The sequence below is a fragment of the Maylandia zebra genome, unplaced genomic scaffold (assembly GCF_041146795.1).
Source record: "Maylandia zebra isolate NMK-2024a unplaced genomic scaffold, Mzebra_GT3a scaffold03, whole genome shotgun sequence".
Taxonomy (NCBI): domain Eukaryota; kingdom Metazoa; phylum Chordata; class Actinopteri; order Cichliformes; family Cichlidae; genus Maylandia; species Maylandia zebra.
In genome coordinates this window covers 1,307,555-1,326,923 of record NW_027490033.1, presented here as the reverse complement: position 1 = coordinate 1,326,923, position 19,369 = coordinate 1,307,555, and the positions used below count along the sequence as shown (strand labels likewise).

Here is a 19,369-nt window from a genome sequence, read left to right as displayed (position 1 = left end):
TATGGCAGCTCTCCTCTAGATTGTAGTTCTTGTTAACCTGGGATGGTTTTAGAAGCCTGGACCACAGACTGCAAGGGAAGATATTACTGGGAAAGGCCAAAGCAACCTATTAGACCCATTAAACACTAACATAGATGAATACTCAGATTTAAACCTTTATTGTTTCACAAAGGGTTAAAAAGGGAACGTCCACAGTTTAGACTGCAGCAGATTTTATTAAAGCAGTTTGACAGGAGCAAAGCAAAAACACAAAGAATAAGTGTTTCACATATTAATACATATAACATAATAATAAAAGAAAAGCAAAATAATGATACAAAAGAATGAAAAAGTTGTCCAGAGCAGCAGGATGTCTGAGGTCTGCAGAAACACAAAAACACAGCAGCTAAAAATAGTTGTTGAAAGAAAACGAGGTGGGAGCTGCTGATTCCTGAGCTTTGATACTGGATTAGCTTCAGTAGTTATTCCCATCACTGCTGTAGGAGCTACATTTAGTCACAGCTGATTGTCTTTGACCAATCAGAAGACTACTGTGGTAAAAACAAGCAGACAAAGAACCAATGAGAGTGAAGAACAGGATAAAGAGCTCGTGTGATGGAGGCAAAGCAATAATCAGCAGACTGTAGCAGTTTCTATCTGGATGAAAGTAGAAGGAGCTCAGCGGAGCTCAGTCCCATATCTTTGGTTAGAAACAACATCAGTGATTTCCTGCTGCTCGAGATGATTCCAGCAGCTCTCATTACAGCAGCTGATGAGAGAAACAGCTGATGGCTCACAGCTCGTGCACTGTTGGATCTCCAGATGTTCACGTGGCTGAAGTCTGTGAAGAAACTGTGGTCCACGTAGTTCACACGGCCTCAGATTGGACCGAGCTCCCTGGATCACTGCAGCATCCTCAGCTGGTACATGGACGTCTCTGCTCCTCAGTCTTGGAGCCCCTGCAGGTCCGTCCACACCACCAGGGTCTTCTCACTCACCTTTCCTTTGTCCTCGTCCTTCATCGGCCGTGCTGTGTCTTTGTTCCTGCGGTGTTGTTCCCACGATGCAGCGCTGATGTTCCCTCCTTGAATGCACAACAAGTACGGTGCTGGTCTTTCTTGGGTGGAGCAGAGACAGATTGAAGTCTTTCAGGCTTTAGTGCCGACTTCCCTGACAGAGGCTGGACTCCATGGTCTGCACAGGAGGCTTCTACACTGTGTGGAGGTGACTCCTGGACTCGAAGACAGGCTGCAGGTACATGTGTGATGAAGAGGAGCTACAGCAGTGTGATGGAGCTGCAGGTGTGAAGGAAGTCCTGCTGTCCTGTCCCACCCTCATCTTTGCTTCCTCTGTCTTCTCTGGACTTGTCCTCCTGTTTCAGAAACAGCACTGCTTCATGCCGAGGGTGGACGGGAGCGTTGGCTCTGATTCTTTTACCGTCCACCACAAGGAGACACTGATGCTGACCTCCTGATTCATCTGCATGTGTTCTGCTTCACACTGCTCACCTCCACCAAAGACTTCACAAACATCTTCTTTCTTTGAGTCCAGTTTGTCCCACAAACACTTCCAAATCTCCTCCTCTGAGATTCTGCAGCTTCTTGCAGTGTGACTCAGCTGACTTCTGACAGACCACAGACTGGCACAGCATCCACATGTGTCTCCTTTCAAACAGGCTCTTGATGTTTCCTCCCACATCATTCTGGCCTCTCAGTCTCCTTTGTTCTCCAGCTCTGTAGCTCCAGCTGGTGAAGCTTCAGTTTTCCATGTTGGTAACAGTAAACTACAGCCTCTGCTGTCAGCTGGGTAACTAAACAGAGCTGCAGCACGTCTCTGCGGTGGTGCTACATCCAGCCTGCAGACGGCCGTCTACATGTTGTAGTGGTTTACAGTCACCAGGGGGCGCTGTCCCAGCCATGCAGGCAGTGGGCTGCTCTGCTTGTGCTGTTGTTGGTGAAGCTGAAGTGAAAGTGATAGGTTTGTAGTTTGAACCTATCCACTGGAACGTTAAGGACAATCTGCTACGCAGCAAAAAGCAAGACACAAGGCACCAAAGTTCTCTGGTTTACTCATGCATGAGGTAGACCTGGCTGGAGCCAAGCGTCGTTCCACCACTTGACCACCATCAGACTCTCAGCCAGGCTCCCCATAGCACTCCTTTTATTGTGGTTACATGAATATGCATAGGGTCATTAACATATAGCATCTCACATAGGTATACATGTGAACAAAGAATAGTGTGTGTGTGTGTGTGTGTGTGTGTGTGTGTGTGTGTGGTACTGCTGATCAAAGGGTCATATAACATCCTTGGTCAGGAAGAGGGTAGACCCCCCTTCACCCTAGATGGTTCACCCTAGATAACATGGTGAGGAAGTCCAGCAGTTCATCTAAACAAAAAGCACTTAGACTAGAACAGACGTAGCTACGTTAATCCTGCCATAAAACAATAAGAGAAGGTACGACCTCTCTCGTGCTCCCAGGATGTGGGTGTGCATTCCAGTGTGGAATACACACCAAGCCCCTGCAGCCTGCTAAAGATCACACATCCTATCACTACACAATTGATTATACACCTCTAAGAATATATGGTTAAATATTTCCTAATACAAATGACAATAATAAAATCTAAACCCATCATCACCACCCTGTATTGTCATTTTTTAAGGCTATACGGCATATATATATCTTCAGCTCTACACCACTTGTCAACATTTTCAGTGCAGGCTTCATTTCATACACACATATTAGCCTTAGCATCCATGTCACTCTGCTGCAACAGTATGAAATTGGTAAAGGTGTTAGCAATCATTTTATTCACCATCGATCTTACACATGGCAAGATGCAACCTGTAAACAAGCAAAGCAAAGCCAATAATGTAAGAATGGGAGTCAAAAACTTTAGAAACATATTCCACCATGGTCCAGATGTCAACCAGGCTATCCAGCCTTGTGACGTGTCTCCTCCTGATGTGTGGTCCGCCACATATTTCTGCAGAGCAGTTAAGTTCTGCAGTGCCTCATAGATGTCTCCTCCAGTCGTATATCCATCCGGAATAAACGTACAACATGTCTCTCCAATCAGCTTACACACTCCTCCTTGTGATGCTGTTATCAAGTCTAGGGTCAGCCTGTTCTGCAGTACCATCGTTCTGATGGCCTTTTGCTCCTCCGCTAAGGCTGTTCCCAGAGTCTTAGTGAGATTAATGTGTCGCAGTAAGGCATATCGGTTGATCTCCACATGATCCCGCACCTCTGCAACTCCGATGTTTGGGATCAAACTTTGGAAGAATTTAGCTCCTCCACTCCAAATGCGGAATTCTCGTGGCACTCCAGTGTCTACTGTCACTCCAAAAGAGTTAGGTGAGGCTATATTCACCTCACGCTTCCGTCGGTTGCTAGGGTGATGTTCAACTCTGTCCATGAAGAAGACATGATCCGATAACTTCACCACGGCACACAATCCTCCCCATCCCTCAGGGAGTGATAGATAGGCTTTATGTCCACACAAGAAATACCAATCAGCCAAAACTCTTGTTCCTTTACTGCTCAGCACCATCCTTGCACATCCTGTCCACTTCTGACTCTTTGCTTTTACTGGTATCCTGTAAGCCCGGTTGGACTTGCATTCAGTCCTCCTTAATGTCAAGTTCTCAGCTCACTTTGCACTGGTCAAGCATTTCATACACCTGCTCTCATTCTCTGGAGGGCAGTAGGTGTATATGTATCCACATAAACGAAGCGGCAGCTCCCCCACTGACAGTGATCCATTGTTCATCACACACAACGGCAGTTGAGCTGTATTCAGCTTGTTCAGCAATATTATGTCTGGCAGTGGGTCTGACACTTGAGGCCAGGCCAATAAGTCAGTTTGCTCAGAACAATTCACATCTATAAGTGGCGACTTACTCCACTGCAAAAACCCACCTCCTTAATACTAGAAAAATACACTTATTTTTGGTGAAGATTTGCTTAAAACAAGTGAAATTATCTGCCCATGGGGTAAGTGTTTTTTTCTTAATAAGATTTCTTGAAATAAGAACAATATCTAGATTTAAATAAAGCTAAAAATAAGTATTTTACACTCATTCCAGGGAACAAATCAGAACATTGAAACTTAAAATAAGCTTTAACCACTTATTGTAGGCCACAAATAAGATAATAAAGCTAAAAATAAGTCTTTTACACTTATTACAGGCAACAAATTAGAACAATTGAAACTTAAAATAAGCTTTAACCACTGATTGTAGGCCACAAATAAGATAATAAAGCTAAAAATAAGTCTTTTACACTTATTACAGGCAACAAATTAGAATAATTGAAACTTAAAATAAGCTTTAACCACTGATTGTAGGCCACAAATAAAGATAAAGCTAAAAATAAGTCTTTTACACTTATTCCAGGCAACCAATCATGGCTTGAAACCTAAAATAAGCTTTAACCACTTGTTCTAAGTAAAATGTTGAAGAAATTAAATCTGAAAATAGGCATAAAACACTTATTCTAACAAACAAATCAAGGCAAATAATCTAAAAACTAGAACATTAAATCATTTTTAAGAAATTTCTTCTTTTTAAATTTAGCTAAACACTACTTTAAGATTATATTGCTGATTAAGGACAAAACAAAACTGAAACAGAGTAAAAGTGTCCATCTTTATTTGTCCACTTTAACAATAACCTGCAGATAATAAAGATACAATTGAACAGTACAGGTCCAACATTATGAGTTTGTTTAAGTGGTTTCAACATTTCAACAGCCTTAGAGGTTTCGCCATTGCCCCATTAAAATTGACGAGTGACATAGGAAGACCACAAAGATTCAAATTTCTTCCGAATGACACCAAATACCACAAAACTTGTCTGGGTGAGTAAATGAACATTTTCCATTTTAGAAATAAGACCCAGATTGAAAAAACAAACAAAAACAAAACAGAAGTGCCCTCTCCTAATCTTATCTGAAATTTACACACTACTTTCCAATAAATGCATGCCATTCTGCCAGGGCTTTTCTGTAAGATGATGTAGTGTCATGCTCATGAATGGCATCCTGGAGAACTTCTGTCTGAATGACAGACAGCAGGGTTGCCACGCATTTGGGGTAAGTCAGATGGAGTGCATAAAAGTATGCCATCACATATATCATAGCCTCACCAATTTTTTCTTTGTCAAATGTTGTAACTGGTAAATTACCAACAGCAATGACACACTTGCAGCCATCGAACATCACTACTGGACATGACAAGCTTCGTTTCTGGAGGACAGCATCTGGATCTTCTGTAGGCTGCAAGACACAAAAGACATGACAGTCAACATCTTATGTTAATTGTATGTTTTTTTTGCTGGGAATTGGTCATAACGTTGGAGATGTCATTATCTTGTTCTTTGTTGGTTACACACATTTTATAGTAGTTTTGACTTATGGTTTATCAAGCGACTTCTTATGTGACCACACTCGTGTACATTAAATACGTTATAAATTAATGAAAACAATAAATTATAGATTTAAGTCTTTCGGCTGAAACTGAAAAAGCATTTTTGAGTCATGTTTGACCGAAATATTTTGTTTGCCAAATTTTCTGTAGATCTTTATAAGCAAATTTTTTAAAACTTACCTTCAGGACATGTAGAAATGCTTCAGAAGCATTCCCCATCTTTTTTGGTGGATGGGCAGGTGTGGGAAAGAGGGTTGGAAGAGCCTTCATCAGTGCAAGGTGGGCTTCAGCTGGACAAAGCAGAAACAAACCTTCATAAACATAAATTTTAAAGGATGAGAACTTTGTATTCAAATGGTAAAACTTACTTTTGTCCATGGTCATTGGTGGATTCATTGCCTTCTTTGACACACCGTAGAACTCTACCCTGGAGCAGAATTCTTCCCATCTCAGTTTTACTTGACTGATGAACTTGTTGTTGTGGGGATCCAAAATTCTGCGAAGCTCACCCAACGCCTACAATAGGTTTAAAAAAATAAGTAGACAAATAAAATCAAAATAACTTTACTACCACACCAAATATATTTGAAATTAAAGTGATTATTTATTAACTCTTCCAAAAACTTACATGATGCAATTCTTTAAAGCATGGATATGCATCCAAGATGAGGCAAGCTCTGTTCTCCTCTTTCATGGTGTCTGAGTCAATGAAGGATCTTCTGGCTTCAAACTCGAGGTCTAATAGCTGGGACACATCTTCTTGGTTTGGTTTTGCCTTCTTACACATTTCTTGTAATGTTTTGTAATGTCTTGCTTGTATTTGCCGACTATCCTTGTCAGCTAAGATAGAGAGAAGTACAAGAGCATTTTGGTTTTTCATTGTTACTGAAGTAGACTTCCACAAAACATTAGCTACTACTGGCTGTGTGTTGATAACCATTTTACAAAATTACTAGTACTCACATGAAGTGGAGGCATTGTCAGAATTTCTGACAGGTGATAACAGAGTAGATGCACCACTGGAAGAACTGCGATCAGCATCTTCATCATCAGCTTCTTCATCCCTTGGGTAGAGGTCAGTGAGCCTTCTCTTGGGCCGTCCCCTCTCCGGTGTTGGTCCTTGCCTTTTTACTGGGGTTTTCATATTTTGCAGCCTTTTTTGTAACTTGGCATTAATGCTCTCCTGGTGAAAATACATATATATCATGCCCCCTGAACAAAACAAAATGATTTATATATGAGACACAAATACAAGAACTTACGTGTTTTACGCTTGCATCATTATCCTGCAGCATAGGATAATATTCCACAACTTTTTTAGCCATTGCAGTGATTTCGGTCTTAGAGGGGTATCGCTCCATTTGGCCTTGGCTTGCTCTCAAAAGGGACACCATACTTGTGATTGTATTTCTCACCAATCTGCATCTCAGTTCTTTTGACATGACGCATGCCTGTTCCCTGCCGGAGCAGGCCAACTCCAGGTAACTCTTTCGGCATTGCTCCAACTCACTGTCGGTGTACAGAACATATTCCGGAGGACTGGGGAGCTGCAAGGTTTTCAGCTGGCTTACATTAGCATCAGCAGTTGGAGGGCCTGTTGCAACTACCCTGGGTGAAGAAGTTGTTTCAGGTTTCTGTGGTAGCGGATGGTCTTCCTGGTTTAGGGTGAGAAAATAAAAATGTCAAGTACTGCTAAAATAAAAGCATACTTTCTGGAGATTAGTTGAACTAAATATTTTTTACATAATACCTCAGGATGAATTATTGACCACACATGTTTTCTTCTGAGAAAGTGCTCAGGCCCAGAAAAAAGGTCCCTCAGATCATCACGGGTCAATGTTAAAAGCATGCGCTCGTCAATGCTTGCAGCTAACAAAAAGACAAACACCAGTTAAACTGTGCAAGCACATAACTGCACAAACATAACTGTTTTTTTAATATATATATATATATATATATATATATATATATATATATATATATATATATATATATATACACACACACACACACACACACACACACACACACACACAAATATATTATCAAATATAACCTTTAAGGACAGATACTGTTACATCATCCAGCTTCTCCATTGCTCAGTCACCTGCAAGACAAATGTTTACAATTAGTGTTATGTTAAAAACATTTGAAAAGTTGAATCTTAATTGAGTCCCATGAGAATCAAATTGATTCACGTCAAAGAATCGTTTTGATTGTTCAACATTTTTACCCTTTTTAAAGCTATTATAGAAAAGAAATATCCAGACAGCCCGGCTGAGGTCTGAAAGGGTTATACAATATTGCCCGGTGAACTTTTACTCACCCAGATTTGTGTCATTGAATTTCATCAATAAGATTATGCTGACTAGGGCTGCCAGATCATGCATCCATTGGACGTAAAATGTACAGCTTATTGCACCAGCAGTATCTGCTCTTACATAACGATCATTAGCTTATAGCTTTAAGTGTTTAAGGTATGTGCTAACTAAAAATAAAGGCAAGATGATAGTTTATTACATTTTAAAGAAATTTGCAGATTGCTCATTGCTATCTAAAATATAAAAGGACACCGGAGTATATTCTCCAGCATCTCACACTTCTGATAATCAGCTGTCTGCTTGACGTTTATTCAGCTGTGTAAAAACTATAACTTTAATCTCAGCCAAACCGATTTACTCAGGAACAAATAAAATACTGAAAAAAGCCAAACAATAACATTTTTAAGTTATTTAAGTGACTTATATATCATGTTCACCTGAGTAGTGAAAGACGGCGGTGGTTTTGAAAATGGTTCGCCCGGAGTCCGGTGTTCTCACGGCTCTAGTGAGCGTTAAACCCCGGCTAGCTATCGAGCTAGTGGGTAACAGACGTCTCCGAAAACGTCGGAGCGCTTTTGAAAATATGTGGTGTCTTGATAAACTGTCCAGATATTTGAAGTTTACACGGCTACATTCTCGCCTGAAAATATGTTAAACATTTATTTTGTGACCTAGAAAGAGTAATAAGAGAAATTTTAAAACTAACTAGCTGCCGCCATTTTTGGAAACTGAGCTAGGCCGCGCTATGAATTCTGGGATACAGCTTCTTCTTCTTCTTCTTCGGGGTTTAACGGCAGCTGGCATCCTTGCACATACAGTGCTGCCATCTTCTGTTTCAATTTTGAATCGATACACAGCGCTACTTGTTTTACCAACCAGCCTGATTCCTGAATAACACTGTTTTGAGCCCACTTTAATAAATCCAATTAATATCAAAATATTAATTTAAACCCACACCTTGTGAGGGAATTCAAGCAGCTAGTAAATCAGTCAAAGACAATTGGAAAACCCTGAATGTGGTTAATTAGCTCTCTTGCTAATTGAAAGAAATTCTCAGTGTGCCTATTAACTTAAGTTAATACAAACGGCTAATACTGCCCCTTATAAATAGCATAGCTAGGAATTCTCACAACATTACAGTAGATACTTCACTAAATAATGTTCTCTGAACCACATGCGAGGGCTGCTAAGCTAACGCTAGCATCCGTTAGCATGCTACATTACTCCTTCCCGCGCTCAAATTAAATTTATTATTCTGTCCGCTTGACTTTAAAACAGTGATTAGACTACACACTACTTACATTCGAAAAATTAAAATTGCTTACCTCTCTTTCTTGACGAAGTTTTCTCTCACAGTTTTTCTTTCAATGCTCAGGTGCAGAAGATTCCTGTGACTCCAAATTCAAACGGAGTTGGGTAACAACTAACATGGAACACGAAGGGGGGTGCACATCTCAATTTTTGCTTCTATATACAATTTAGTGGTTTGTACGTTCATAAAACACAGTCAGTATGATAGGTAAATTTCTTCTTCATTGATTTAAAATAAACTCTTATAGGTGTTATTTCATTTTACCTTATTTGTGACCATTTTTTGTTTTTACAGCTCCAGTTTGTAATACCCACCTCCCCCCATGAACTTGGTATTTCCCAAACTAGCGCGGCAACAGCTCCACACTGCAACATATTTTTTGCTTGACTTTAGTCTAATACAATGGCCTGTTGGAGGTGTGTGATTTGCTTCGTCTTTGTGGCGTTAACATTGAAGTCTCTCTTAAGTCACATTAATACTGCACACAGTCGCAGTCCAGATTTCCGTGTCATTTGTGGAGTCGATGGATGCGCCGAGGATTACCGTGTTTTCAACTCGTTTTACCACCATCTCAGACGCACACATCCACAATACATCTCCACTGGGAACCCGCCTACAGGATGGCTGACAGCTTCATCCGATGCAAATGTATTAGGAGGTGAAAATTTTGGTACAGCCATTTTTGCCGACTATACTGCCGAACCCAGACAAACTGTTAGCAATGGCAATGGCACTGAAGTAGAGCCACCACCACTAGACCCCCCAGTAACATCGGAGGTGTTGGAGGAGGAGCGACAGGAAAGTCAGACCGTGATGGAGCAAGACGCGGCTGAGCTTCAAACACCTCGTCAGAATCAGGTAATGTACTTTATGTGTTTCTGTGTGTACGCGCGCGAATTTTTAAATGTATGTGTGTTGTTTAACCTTAACCAAGCACAGTTACCCCAATTCAGCTTTAGTAAAACCGTAGTAAAGCCTAACTAGAGAAAATGTACTCAGTTCAAGTGAAAATTATAGTTTTAAAGTTATGTGTTTTCTAAGATAAACTACTTGATTAGAATATTTTAATAGGTATGAAGGCCAGTGCTGAATTTCAAATGCATGAATCCGCTGAAATTCAGGCTTGCACAACAATGTAGGCTTAGTTACCATACTTAAACATAATAAATAAACTTATTTACCAGTGTTGTGTACCTGCCTTGGTTGTTGTTAGATGCTCCTTGAACCAAGCAGCTTTCAAATTTTTCTTTCAGTTAACTTCAGAGTAGATTCCATAAAGATTGGTTAAGTTTCATTAAATAACTCTTAAATTGTTCATAACATTTGCAGCTTCATTAGCTATCCATTGTAGTATGAATCTTTTAATAGCAAAAATGTACAACAGTTTGGAATATTTCTTTGTTTTGTTTTGCATCTGGTGGAATTTGAAACACATTCTGAGTGAGTCATTTTTCTTACACAATTGTTTTTCTTTTTGTCCTGTAGGGTAAAAGAGAAACTGTTGATCTTGCCAGATGTGCAGCTGCATTTGCTATTGGTGTGTGGGAGCAATGCCACCTATCACAGGTACTGCTTCATCTGATATTATGGGGGTGTCATTGTTAACTTGTTAATAAGTCTGGTTCAATGTAAGGCTGCAACTAATGATTTTTTTTTCATAATCTGTACACTATCTTTGCAATTAATTGATTGTTTTTCATCGCTGGTTTTATTCAGCTATTACTTTCACCTATATAAGTTATTAAGAACAAATGTACATTACGAAGAAGTTAAGCACAAGAGTTGTGCAGTTCACTGCAATGTATGTAACTCTGGGCACACTCAACAGTTTAAAATAGGCTTAACAGTGTAAAATGTGTTCACTTTTAGGCATAAAAGACAAATGAAGTAGAATTACATAAAAAAAAATAAATGAGGTAATCATTTGTTCACTTTTTCTGTTGTAACCTTTCATGCTCCTCCATCTTGCTCGGTGCAATGTGTTTGTGCCACGTGAGTCATGCATGTGGCATGTCATGCAAAACAATGCCAATTATTGGCTGATTTCTTCTTCTACTGCTCCACTGGTAAATTACAACATTCAGTGGCTCATTAATTTGAGCTAAAGAAATAGAGTTGCATTTTGCTTCTGTTATATTTTCTATTTACGCTTTCATGTCTCTGATGTGTTTTTTTTTCCCCCATCAGAGGAGTGTCAACAACATTGTCCTTGGTGTCCAACAGTATCAAACAGGTCTTCTGACGTCCTTGAGGGGAAAAATAAAGACCATCCTTGAAAGGCAACCTGACAGCAATGGACCTTTACAACAAGAAGTTCTTTCAACACTGGACAACTTTCAGGATCCCTTTCCCATATGTGCAGCTTCAAACCTACAGGACCGTGTAACACAGATGCATTTCAACCCTGTCACACCTGAGGAGATCATCATTTCCAATTATGCCTGTAGAGTTAAAAAGGGAGAATCGAGAGTTCTTGCAATCAAAAAAACAAGTCTTTCTACTACATTCCTTTGATTGAAAGTTTGAAACAGCTATTATCCAATTCAAGACTATTTGACATGCTCAGTGCTGGACCTCAGAGTTGCCCCAACGCCAGTTTTTTGTATGACATTAATGATGGAATTATTTTCAAAACCCACCCACTGTTTTCAAAGAAGAACTCTGCTTTACAACTGATACTCTATTCTGATGAGATAGAAATGTGTAACCCCCTAGGGTCACGTGCGAGTGTAAATAAACTACTAATGTTTTATTACACCTTAGGCAACATAGACCCTAAGTTTAGATCAAAGTTGGCTTCCATCAGACTTCTCGCAATCGCAAAGTCTAGATGAGTGGGGGGTAGATATAATACTGCGGAGAATCAATGAGGACTTGAAGTTACTGTACGATGGTGTTATGATTAACACTGTCAATGGGGAATTTTATTTAAACGGAGCAGTTGTTGCTGTGTGTGGAGACACTCTTGCCCAGCATGAGCTTGCAGGATTTAAGGAAGGAGTTGGTTTTGTGTATAGCAAATGTCGTCATTGTGAGTGTACTTTTGATGAAATGCAAGAAAATTTCAATGAACATAGTTTCACCAGACGGACATTGGACGGACACATTAGGCAGTGCATTGAAATAGAAAGGGCAACTACCGAATTTTTGAAATCCTCGCTCAAAACGACTTTTGGCATAAATAGACAAAGCAAATTAGTTGATTTCCCAGGTTTTAATCTCATAGAGCAGATGCTACAGGATATTATGCATGTAATTCTTGAAGGAGTGGCACCAATGGAAATTAAGTGTGTGTTGAAATACCTTGTTTTATCTGGAAATTTGGATTTGGACTTGTTTAATTCTGCCATGCAGAACTTTCCTTTTTCATCAGTGGACATACGTGACAAGCCTTCACCAATTAGTATTGCTACTTTAGCTTCAAGTGACAACAGACTCAAACAATCCTCTGGACAAATGCTTATATTGATCAAGATTTTGCCATTCTTATTGTACAGTGTTGTAGAGAAAAATCCCTTTATCCAGTTTATTTTGGATTTAATTGAAATTGTTAAAATACTTTTTGCCCCAGTTGTGTCTTTACAAACTGTGTCCAAACTAAAAAAAATGATAGAAGATCATCTTAAACAATTCAGGCAACTAATCCCAGAAAAAAATGTAATACCAAAGCAACATTACATGCTGCATCTTCCCTCTCAAATTATTGCCCTGGGACCTGTAATACATCATATGTGCATGAGATTCGAGTCTAAACACAGTTTTTTTAAACAATGGTCATCCAAATTAAACTTTAAGAATGTGTGCAAGTCTCTTGTAAACCACAATCAGCTGCTGGAGTGTTGCCAAAGTGAAGCAGGAACTGAGCATCCAATATTTGTAAATGAGAAAGAACTAGGTCCTGTATCAGAGGTTGCTAATATGGACCATTTGCAATCAAAGGTTGTAGAGTTTTTGGGGATTGAAGATGCTATACATCATGCCGTTAGAGTAAAGTGGCTTATTTTACATGGAAACAAATACATCTGTGACAGGTCTCTTATACTCATTTCAGCAAATGGTTTAAACCCTATCTTTGGACTTGTAAAAAACATTTTTATTGTTAATAGTGTACTTTATTGTTTTGAATACCAGGTGTATGAAACCTTGGGTTTCAACAAAGACTTTCTTGCCTATGAAATTGCAATTCCCAACCTTGCCCAAGCAACTGAACTGACTGATGTTGAAGACCTACTTGATTTTACGTCATATTACCCAGTCAATTTCAGAAACAGTGTCTATGTTATGACAAAATATAACCTTGAAGATGTCCTTTCTTTAAAAACCTGAAATAAATACCTTCCAATGAGTGACTTTCTTATTTCAAGGAAAAAGGTGAATGTTTCTTATTTTGAGATAATTTTTGTTTTACACTCTATCTAAAAGCTATTTTTGCTTGAAATAAATGTAAAATGGTTCATTTTTAGATATACAGACTAAATAAGGAAAAAAAGTAATATATACTTGAAACAAGTCTAATCATCTAACACATGAGACTGGAAACTAGCTTGTAATGTTCAAAACAAGATGGACAAGATAATCTGGCTAAAATTAAGACAATAAATCTTGTCAAGCTACAAGGAATTTGCAGTGTCCAGGTGATGTTCAGAGGTGTACTATAGTTGGCCTGGGACCAGAGGACTCTGTTGCCAGGATGAGTTGCTAAGCCCAACAGACACCAACTCCTGTCCTCTGGTATGCTGTACGGCCACAGTCCAGATGTATATGCGGATAACGGCATATGAGCACACACATAGCAGTCCGTCCTATTGTTCAAGTGAGCAGTTGTATTCATAAACTGCCACCAAAAGTTTGTAGAATAGCCATGAGGGTATTGGGTGTGGTTTCCTTGGACATACAGGGTCTCCACAGCTGACCATGATGACATCAAAGCCATTACACCCAGCAGGGTAGACAACACTTTACCAGCCATTCTGATGAGTACCTGTGGCTCAGTTGGTTTCTTCACCGGATTGAGACGAAGGGCCCTAGAGGCTTTCCCCCCCTTTGTACCCGGTCTTCCTGCCACTTACTCCAAGCTGGCCTGGATGTGTGTCACCTTTTTGCAGTGGCTTTGGTGTATCCAGGTGGGTCGTTCTGCAATCTTCACAGCAGTTGGTGTTGTCAGCAGAGCCTGGTATGGTCCGTCCCACCGTGGCTTCGACCAGCACTTCCTCTTTATGACCTTTATCAGTACCCAGTCCCCTGGCTTCAGACGTTCTTCCTGTACAGAAACAGAATCATCTGGCAGATTATTTGCACTCATGACTTCTTTGCTTTTCAGCATTTTAATCATCCAGTCTGCTAGTGTGTTTTCTTCTTCTGCTTTATCATTATCATTACAAAACACTGGAACTCTAAATGGCCTGCCATATATTATTTCAAACGGCGTTACACTGCAAAAAACGATTTTCAAGAAAGTAAAAAAAACCTTGTTTATGGACATTTTTTCTTATTTTTTGCCTAAAAAGAAAATATATTCTTAACAAGCAAGTTTTGGACAAGAAAATAAAGCTTATTCTAGGAAAATATGTCTAACTTTTCCTTAAAAGGATATTTCAGCTCATCTTGAGCTTTATTTACCAGTTACAAGGCATGACAATGGTTTGGTTGAATTTCCAGAATAAAAATAAGATTATTTTTCTCATTTCAAGAGTAAGGGCATTTAAACAGCTGCTCAGTTTAAGAAATGTATTTATTGACACTAAAGTTTAATATAATTGCTGTCAAGTTTGACACAATATGCAGTATATGAACAAAGGCAGGAACTAAAAGCACATGGTAAACATGAAATACAGGCCCATTTGAAAAACAGAAACAGCACAACTCATTCACTTTAGGCCATGTCAAACAGAATAATAGATCAGCATCAGTATATCTATACTATGGCAATGCTAAAATCGCATTCAACTGTCAGAATTTATAGGAAAACAACAACTTCATTTTAAAAATTGTCACAAAACTGTCCAAAACAATAACCTGAAAATACAGTTCATGCATGTAAAGCAGTGTACCTTTTATAAAACATATGTTGAGCTCACGTGTAGTCCAATTACATCACCCAGGTAATATTTCATGACCGCACATGTCATATCTTTGTGTGTGAAACTGTAATATGGAATGGAATCTCATATCATATCATTGTTGGCTGGCTTTCCACCACTGAATCAGTCCTGTATGCCCACATGTTACTCAGATTTCTGTTCACTGCTGATGAGGGTTCCCTCCTAGAACTGCAATTGAGATTGGTTGATTAATTGACTAGTTGCGGATAAGGAAATTAAATACAAGGTACACTGATAATTTCTAAAAAAATTTAATGTCAGAAATATACTGCATTTTATAATTTACTCTAAAATATGCATGTTTTCAAGCTGAGTTTAATAAATGGATATTCATTTAATGCTCATTGCTATTTGGCAGCTTAACTGTAGTTTAAAAGCCTTGAAAAATCCTCAAAAACCTAAAATGGGAAAGCTAAACTAAAGAACACAGGAAACATGGAAAATGTTGCAAAAACCTTACAACCTTGAACAAGGAACATAAGACATGAAAACATCAGGGAGGGAACACAGATGATAACACAGGAGAGAATACAGACGATCCGACAAAGAACACACTAAATATACACACACAAAAGGAAACGAGGAATTGGCAGACAGGCACGAAACACAGCTGACACTAATCAGATGAGAAGAGACCAGGAGGAAGCAAAACAGAATACACCGATGCAGGGCAGGGACTATCAAAGTAAAACAGGAATAAACACGAATATCGAACCAGGGACAATACACTGAAGACAAGGGAGGTACAGAGAACACCTAAACACTGGAAATAATTAACAAATAACTAGGAAACTAACTGACACAATGAATATTAATAAACACAAACAACCAAGGAGACTGCGGACCATGACAATCGGTTTATTTAAAACAAAAGTTTAAAAAAATACAAAATGTTGTTTTCTCTAGTAGAAGAAATTAAACACTATCAGAATATTCTTTATAAATAGATAGCATTGTTGTGGATTATAAGGAATAAGCATTAACATATCTACTGTTAAGCTGTAAAAACAAGTAGACATCTAACATGAATATTTTATATGATTATTTTCAAAGATATTAAAGTATATAGTCAGTCTCACCTTACAGATTTTTGTGTCCTAATCGATCCGCTGCATCGTCCATTGGCAAGGTGGTCGGAGTGTGTTCGAAGAATGTGATACCAAAATTAGCTGTAAACACGATATTCTTTGACACATCCATCTATGCCACAATCTTCACGGAAATCTGGACTATGGCTATGTACAGAATTAATATGACTCAGTAGGGATTTGAGGGTCAGACCCACAAAAACGATGTAGATAACACAGCGCCAAATCATTTTGTTTTACTGGTCTGTGAACTACTTTTCCCATAAAGTCAAGATAACCAGGATTATTCCATTATGGGGTATGAATGGCTATCCTAATTCAGTGCCTTATAACAGCTGTAGTAAGTAACAGCACCCACACGTCAGTATTTACAGAACATAATCTAACTAAATAGTCAAATATTTAAATATATATCATTTTATAGGTATAAAAGAGCGAACTAAACTATTTCCGTACACAACCCCATACTCCTGAGTTGGTACAGCCCACCTTCCCGCCTCTAGCTCCGTGCCTAAGCGGTTGGATTGCAGGATTTTGGGGTCTGGGTGTAGATGGATACAGTTGGTACAGTGTGAAGAAATTAAGGCACGCTATGGAAAAACTGGACGAAATAACAATTGCCAACCTGAAAGGTATGTGACTGTTTTGTTTTTTCTATGTTTTGTGTTCTGGTATGTTGCATGTTAAGTCGCTAGCATGGCAGGCTATACCCGGTTGTTAGCTTAGCTTAGCTGTGCGGTTAGCTTAGTTGCATTAGCATTTTTAAATATGCTAGTGCAGAAAGTTATGAAAGAATTCATGTCCAGTTATTAGTTTCAGTGTCTGTGAATTTATTCAACAAGTGTGCAAAGTGCCATAAGTTAATGCCAGTTTTACAGAAATTGTGGGAGTTTCAAATTTCTATTAGTGAAGTTATTTCATTATATACTTTAGCCCAGGAAGCAAAAAAATATATATATATTTATATGTATACATGCATTTAATTGATGTATCACAAATATATTACTTTTACCAGTCAATAGGAGGAAGGTAATTTAGAACCTGTGGAGCAGTGAGGAGGGAGAATAATGGAATAGAGTCATGGTTTTAAATGGTAAATATTAAATTATGTTTCCTATGTATCCTGTCTGTTACCCAAGCAAAGCTGTCAGCTGGCTTGCACATGAGGATAATGCAATGTAGTGATAATTGGAAACTCCTATTGCAGAAGCAAATGTTGGAGAAGACCTGCTCTCATCACTTTCACGAGATGACATCAAAGATCTGTTTCCTGGTCCTGAACATTGCCTCAGGCGTCGGGCTCTATGGCTTGCAGTGCACAAATGTGAAGAAGTAAGTTCTGTCCTATCGCTGTGTGACAAAACTGAGAACACACCAGCTTGTTTTATGCAGTTTCAAATAATTCCACCAATACTCACTTAACAGATAGACAGTAGAATCTTCTTTAGTTTTGATTTAAATCAAGTGGCCTACACATTTATTAAATATACATATTTTTTATTGTTCAACACTTTACTGATATTTTGTTGTACTATCTTTCATATTTAGAGACCTAAAGTTCTTGTGCAATTTTATGTGAAATTAGCCCTATGTACACTGTATTTTAGAACAAGACTGCTGCTGAAAAAACGCTAACAACTACTGGAGATGGTGACTTCTTCAGAGAGGAACCCAGCACTTACCTCCATCCAAAAACTTTGGATGGAGGTAATGCTACAGTATCTTGATTTGTCTACATTTATGCTTTGCAGATTACATTATTTGCAATGTTTAATGGTGTTGCCCTGTCTTATTTTTCTTTTTTCAAACCAGTGGAACATGCAGCAGCTGTGTTCAGAGCCCTTCCCATGCTTTTCCCTTCCAGCACAGTACCACCTAAGAAGCTGGGCATCTGTAGTGAGGCTTTTTTCCATGTCCTAAAGGTAAGGCTGCAATATTCTATGTGTATATATTGTTGAATTTTGCAGTTACTCATGTTTTCATTTTATATATTTTACTGTGGAGTCAGTCAAATATTCTTAAAGTTCAGATCCCCATAACATGTTGATGTTAATTAAAACCTACAAAAAAAGTTGATCTATTTTAAACTGTAATGCAACTCAAAAATTGTGTTTCTTACAGTCTTGTTCTAATACTCTTTTTTTTCTGTCATGTAGACTTCAGAAGACCCTGAAGGCTACCTGCGTCAGCGACCCCTGGCTTGTCCAGTTCTGCTTGTCTCTGAAGGCAACTGCATGATAGCTGTTGGAACCACACCGGTGAGCACTTTTGACCGGAAGGATCTTAATGAGGGACTGCTCTATCTGATGGCATATTACTATGCCCTCCACCTCACATATCCATAGTGCATTTCCACGCTGCTGTCTGTCTTGCAAACTGAAATACTCAAAGACTCCATCCATGACCGAGATTCAACCCCCTCTTACAAGAAGGCGCTTGGTGAGTGGAAGTCATTCATTGAGTGAGTCTCCCAGATGACAGACTCCATCTGCCTTGTTTATCAGACTCAGTGTTAGTCAGTGAGGTTGTTTTTTTTTTCTATAGAAAAGTTGTTCAAATGTAAAACACATGTTTGTTTGTGTGGTCGTTAAACTTGTTCTTCTAAAATGTTATGTAATATAGGATTTGAAATAGTGATTGTTTTAAGCTTCAGCAAAATTTATTTTTGATACCAGCCATGAGTGTGTTATACTGTTATTATTCATTTTAAGAGTATCTGGAATATGCACTTCTTATATTGGCCATGTTACACAGTACCCTGCTGAAATGTATAATTTTAGGCATGATTCTCCTGGAACAGACCTCAGTGAGTTACTGACCCATTGCTGTGTCAATAAAAGCGCAAAATCTAAGAGTGCTTTTGCTGTCTTAATTTAAGATGAATTCCCTTATTTTTAGTAGCTTTTTGAAGAGATGGTGTCTTATTCTCAGGAATTTTTGCTGATTATTGTTCTCAGAGTCGAAACATAATTCTTATAGTTAGCTCAATCAAGAAAGAAACAATTCAGTTTTAAGAAAATTTGTCCTATAGTAAGGTGTTTTTTTTAATGTGAAAAATCTAAATTAAGGTATAGAATCTTAAAGTAAGCAAATAATTCTTGAAAACAGCTTGTTCAAGAAAGCATAATACTCATTTT

General features: G+C 38.7%; 2 protein-coding genes and 1 long non-coding RNA gene across 4 annotated transcripts in view; 2 read left to right on the top strand and 1 right to left on the bottom strand.

Moving 5' to 3' along the window:
* Positions 1-19,369, top strand: part of LOC112432436 (protein NLRC3) — a 3,307,575-nt gene that overhangs the window by 2,054,518 nt on the left and 1,233,688 nt on the right. The window lies entirely within an intron of this gene.
* On the bottom strand, positions 4,616-9,217 carry LOC112429961 (uncharacterized). Its single transcript, XM_076881182.1, has 9 exons — positions 9,057-9,217; positions 7,467-7,517; positions 7,161-7,279; positions 6,673-7,065; positions 6,374-6,593; positions 6,039-6,250; positions 5,779-5,926; positions 5,591-5,700; positions 4,616-5,259 (listed from the first exon to the last, which is right to left on the bottom strand). The coding sequence occupies exons 2-9, from the start codon at positions 7,504-7,506 to the stop codon at positions 4,948-4,950; spliced, it is 1,554 nt and encodes a 517-aa protein (XP_076737297.1). The 5' UTR covers positions 7,507-7,517; positions 9,057-9,217; the 3' UTR covers positions 4,616-4,947.
* LOC143415770 (uncharacterized) lies at positions 16,789-19,251 on the top strand. 2 transcript variants are annotated; one of them, XR_013096210.1, is made up of 5 exons: positions 16,793-16,864; positions 17,248-17,325; positions 17,440-17,564; positions 18,045-18,154; positions 18,389-19,251. It is a non-coding gene; the product is annotated as an uncharacterized LOC143415770 (long non-coding RNA). The 2 variants fall into 2 exon arrangements; XR_013096209.1 differs by lacking the exon at positions 17,248-17,325 and having other exon boundaries at positions 16,789-16,864.

Bases quoted from the DNA above. Each gene is read 5' to 3' on its own strand.
- LOC112429961 (XM_076881182.1), bottom strand. From the start codon at position 7,506: ATGGAGAAGCTGGATGATGTAACAGTATCTGTCCTTAAAG. The intron at 7,066-7,160 runs GTATTATGTAAA...ACCCTAAACCAG, and splicing joins GGTCAATAATTCATCCTGAG to GAAGACCATCCGCTACCACA. The intron at 5,701-5,778 runs GTAAGTTTTACC...TGCTTTGTCCAG, and splicing joins ACCAATGACCATGGACAAAA to CTGAAGCCCACCTTGCACTG.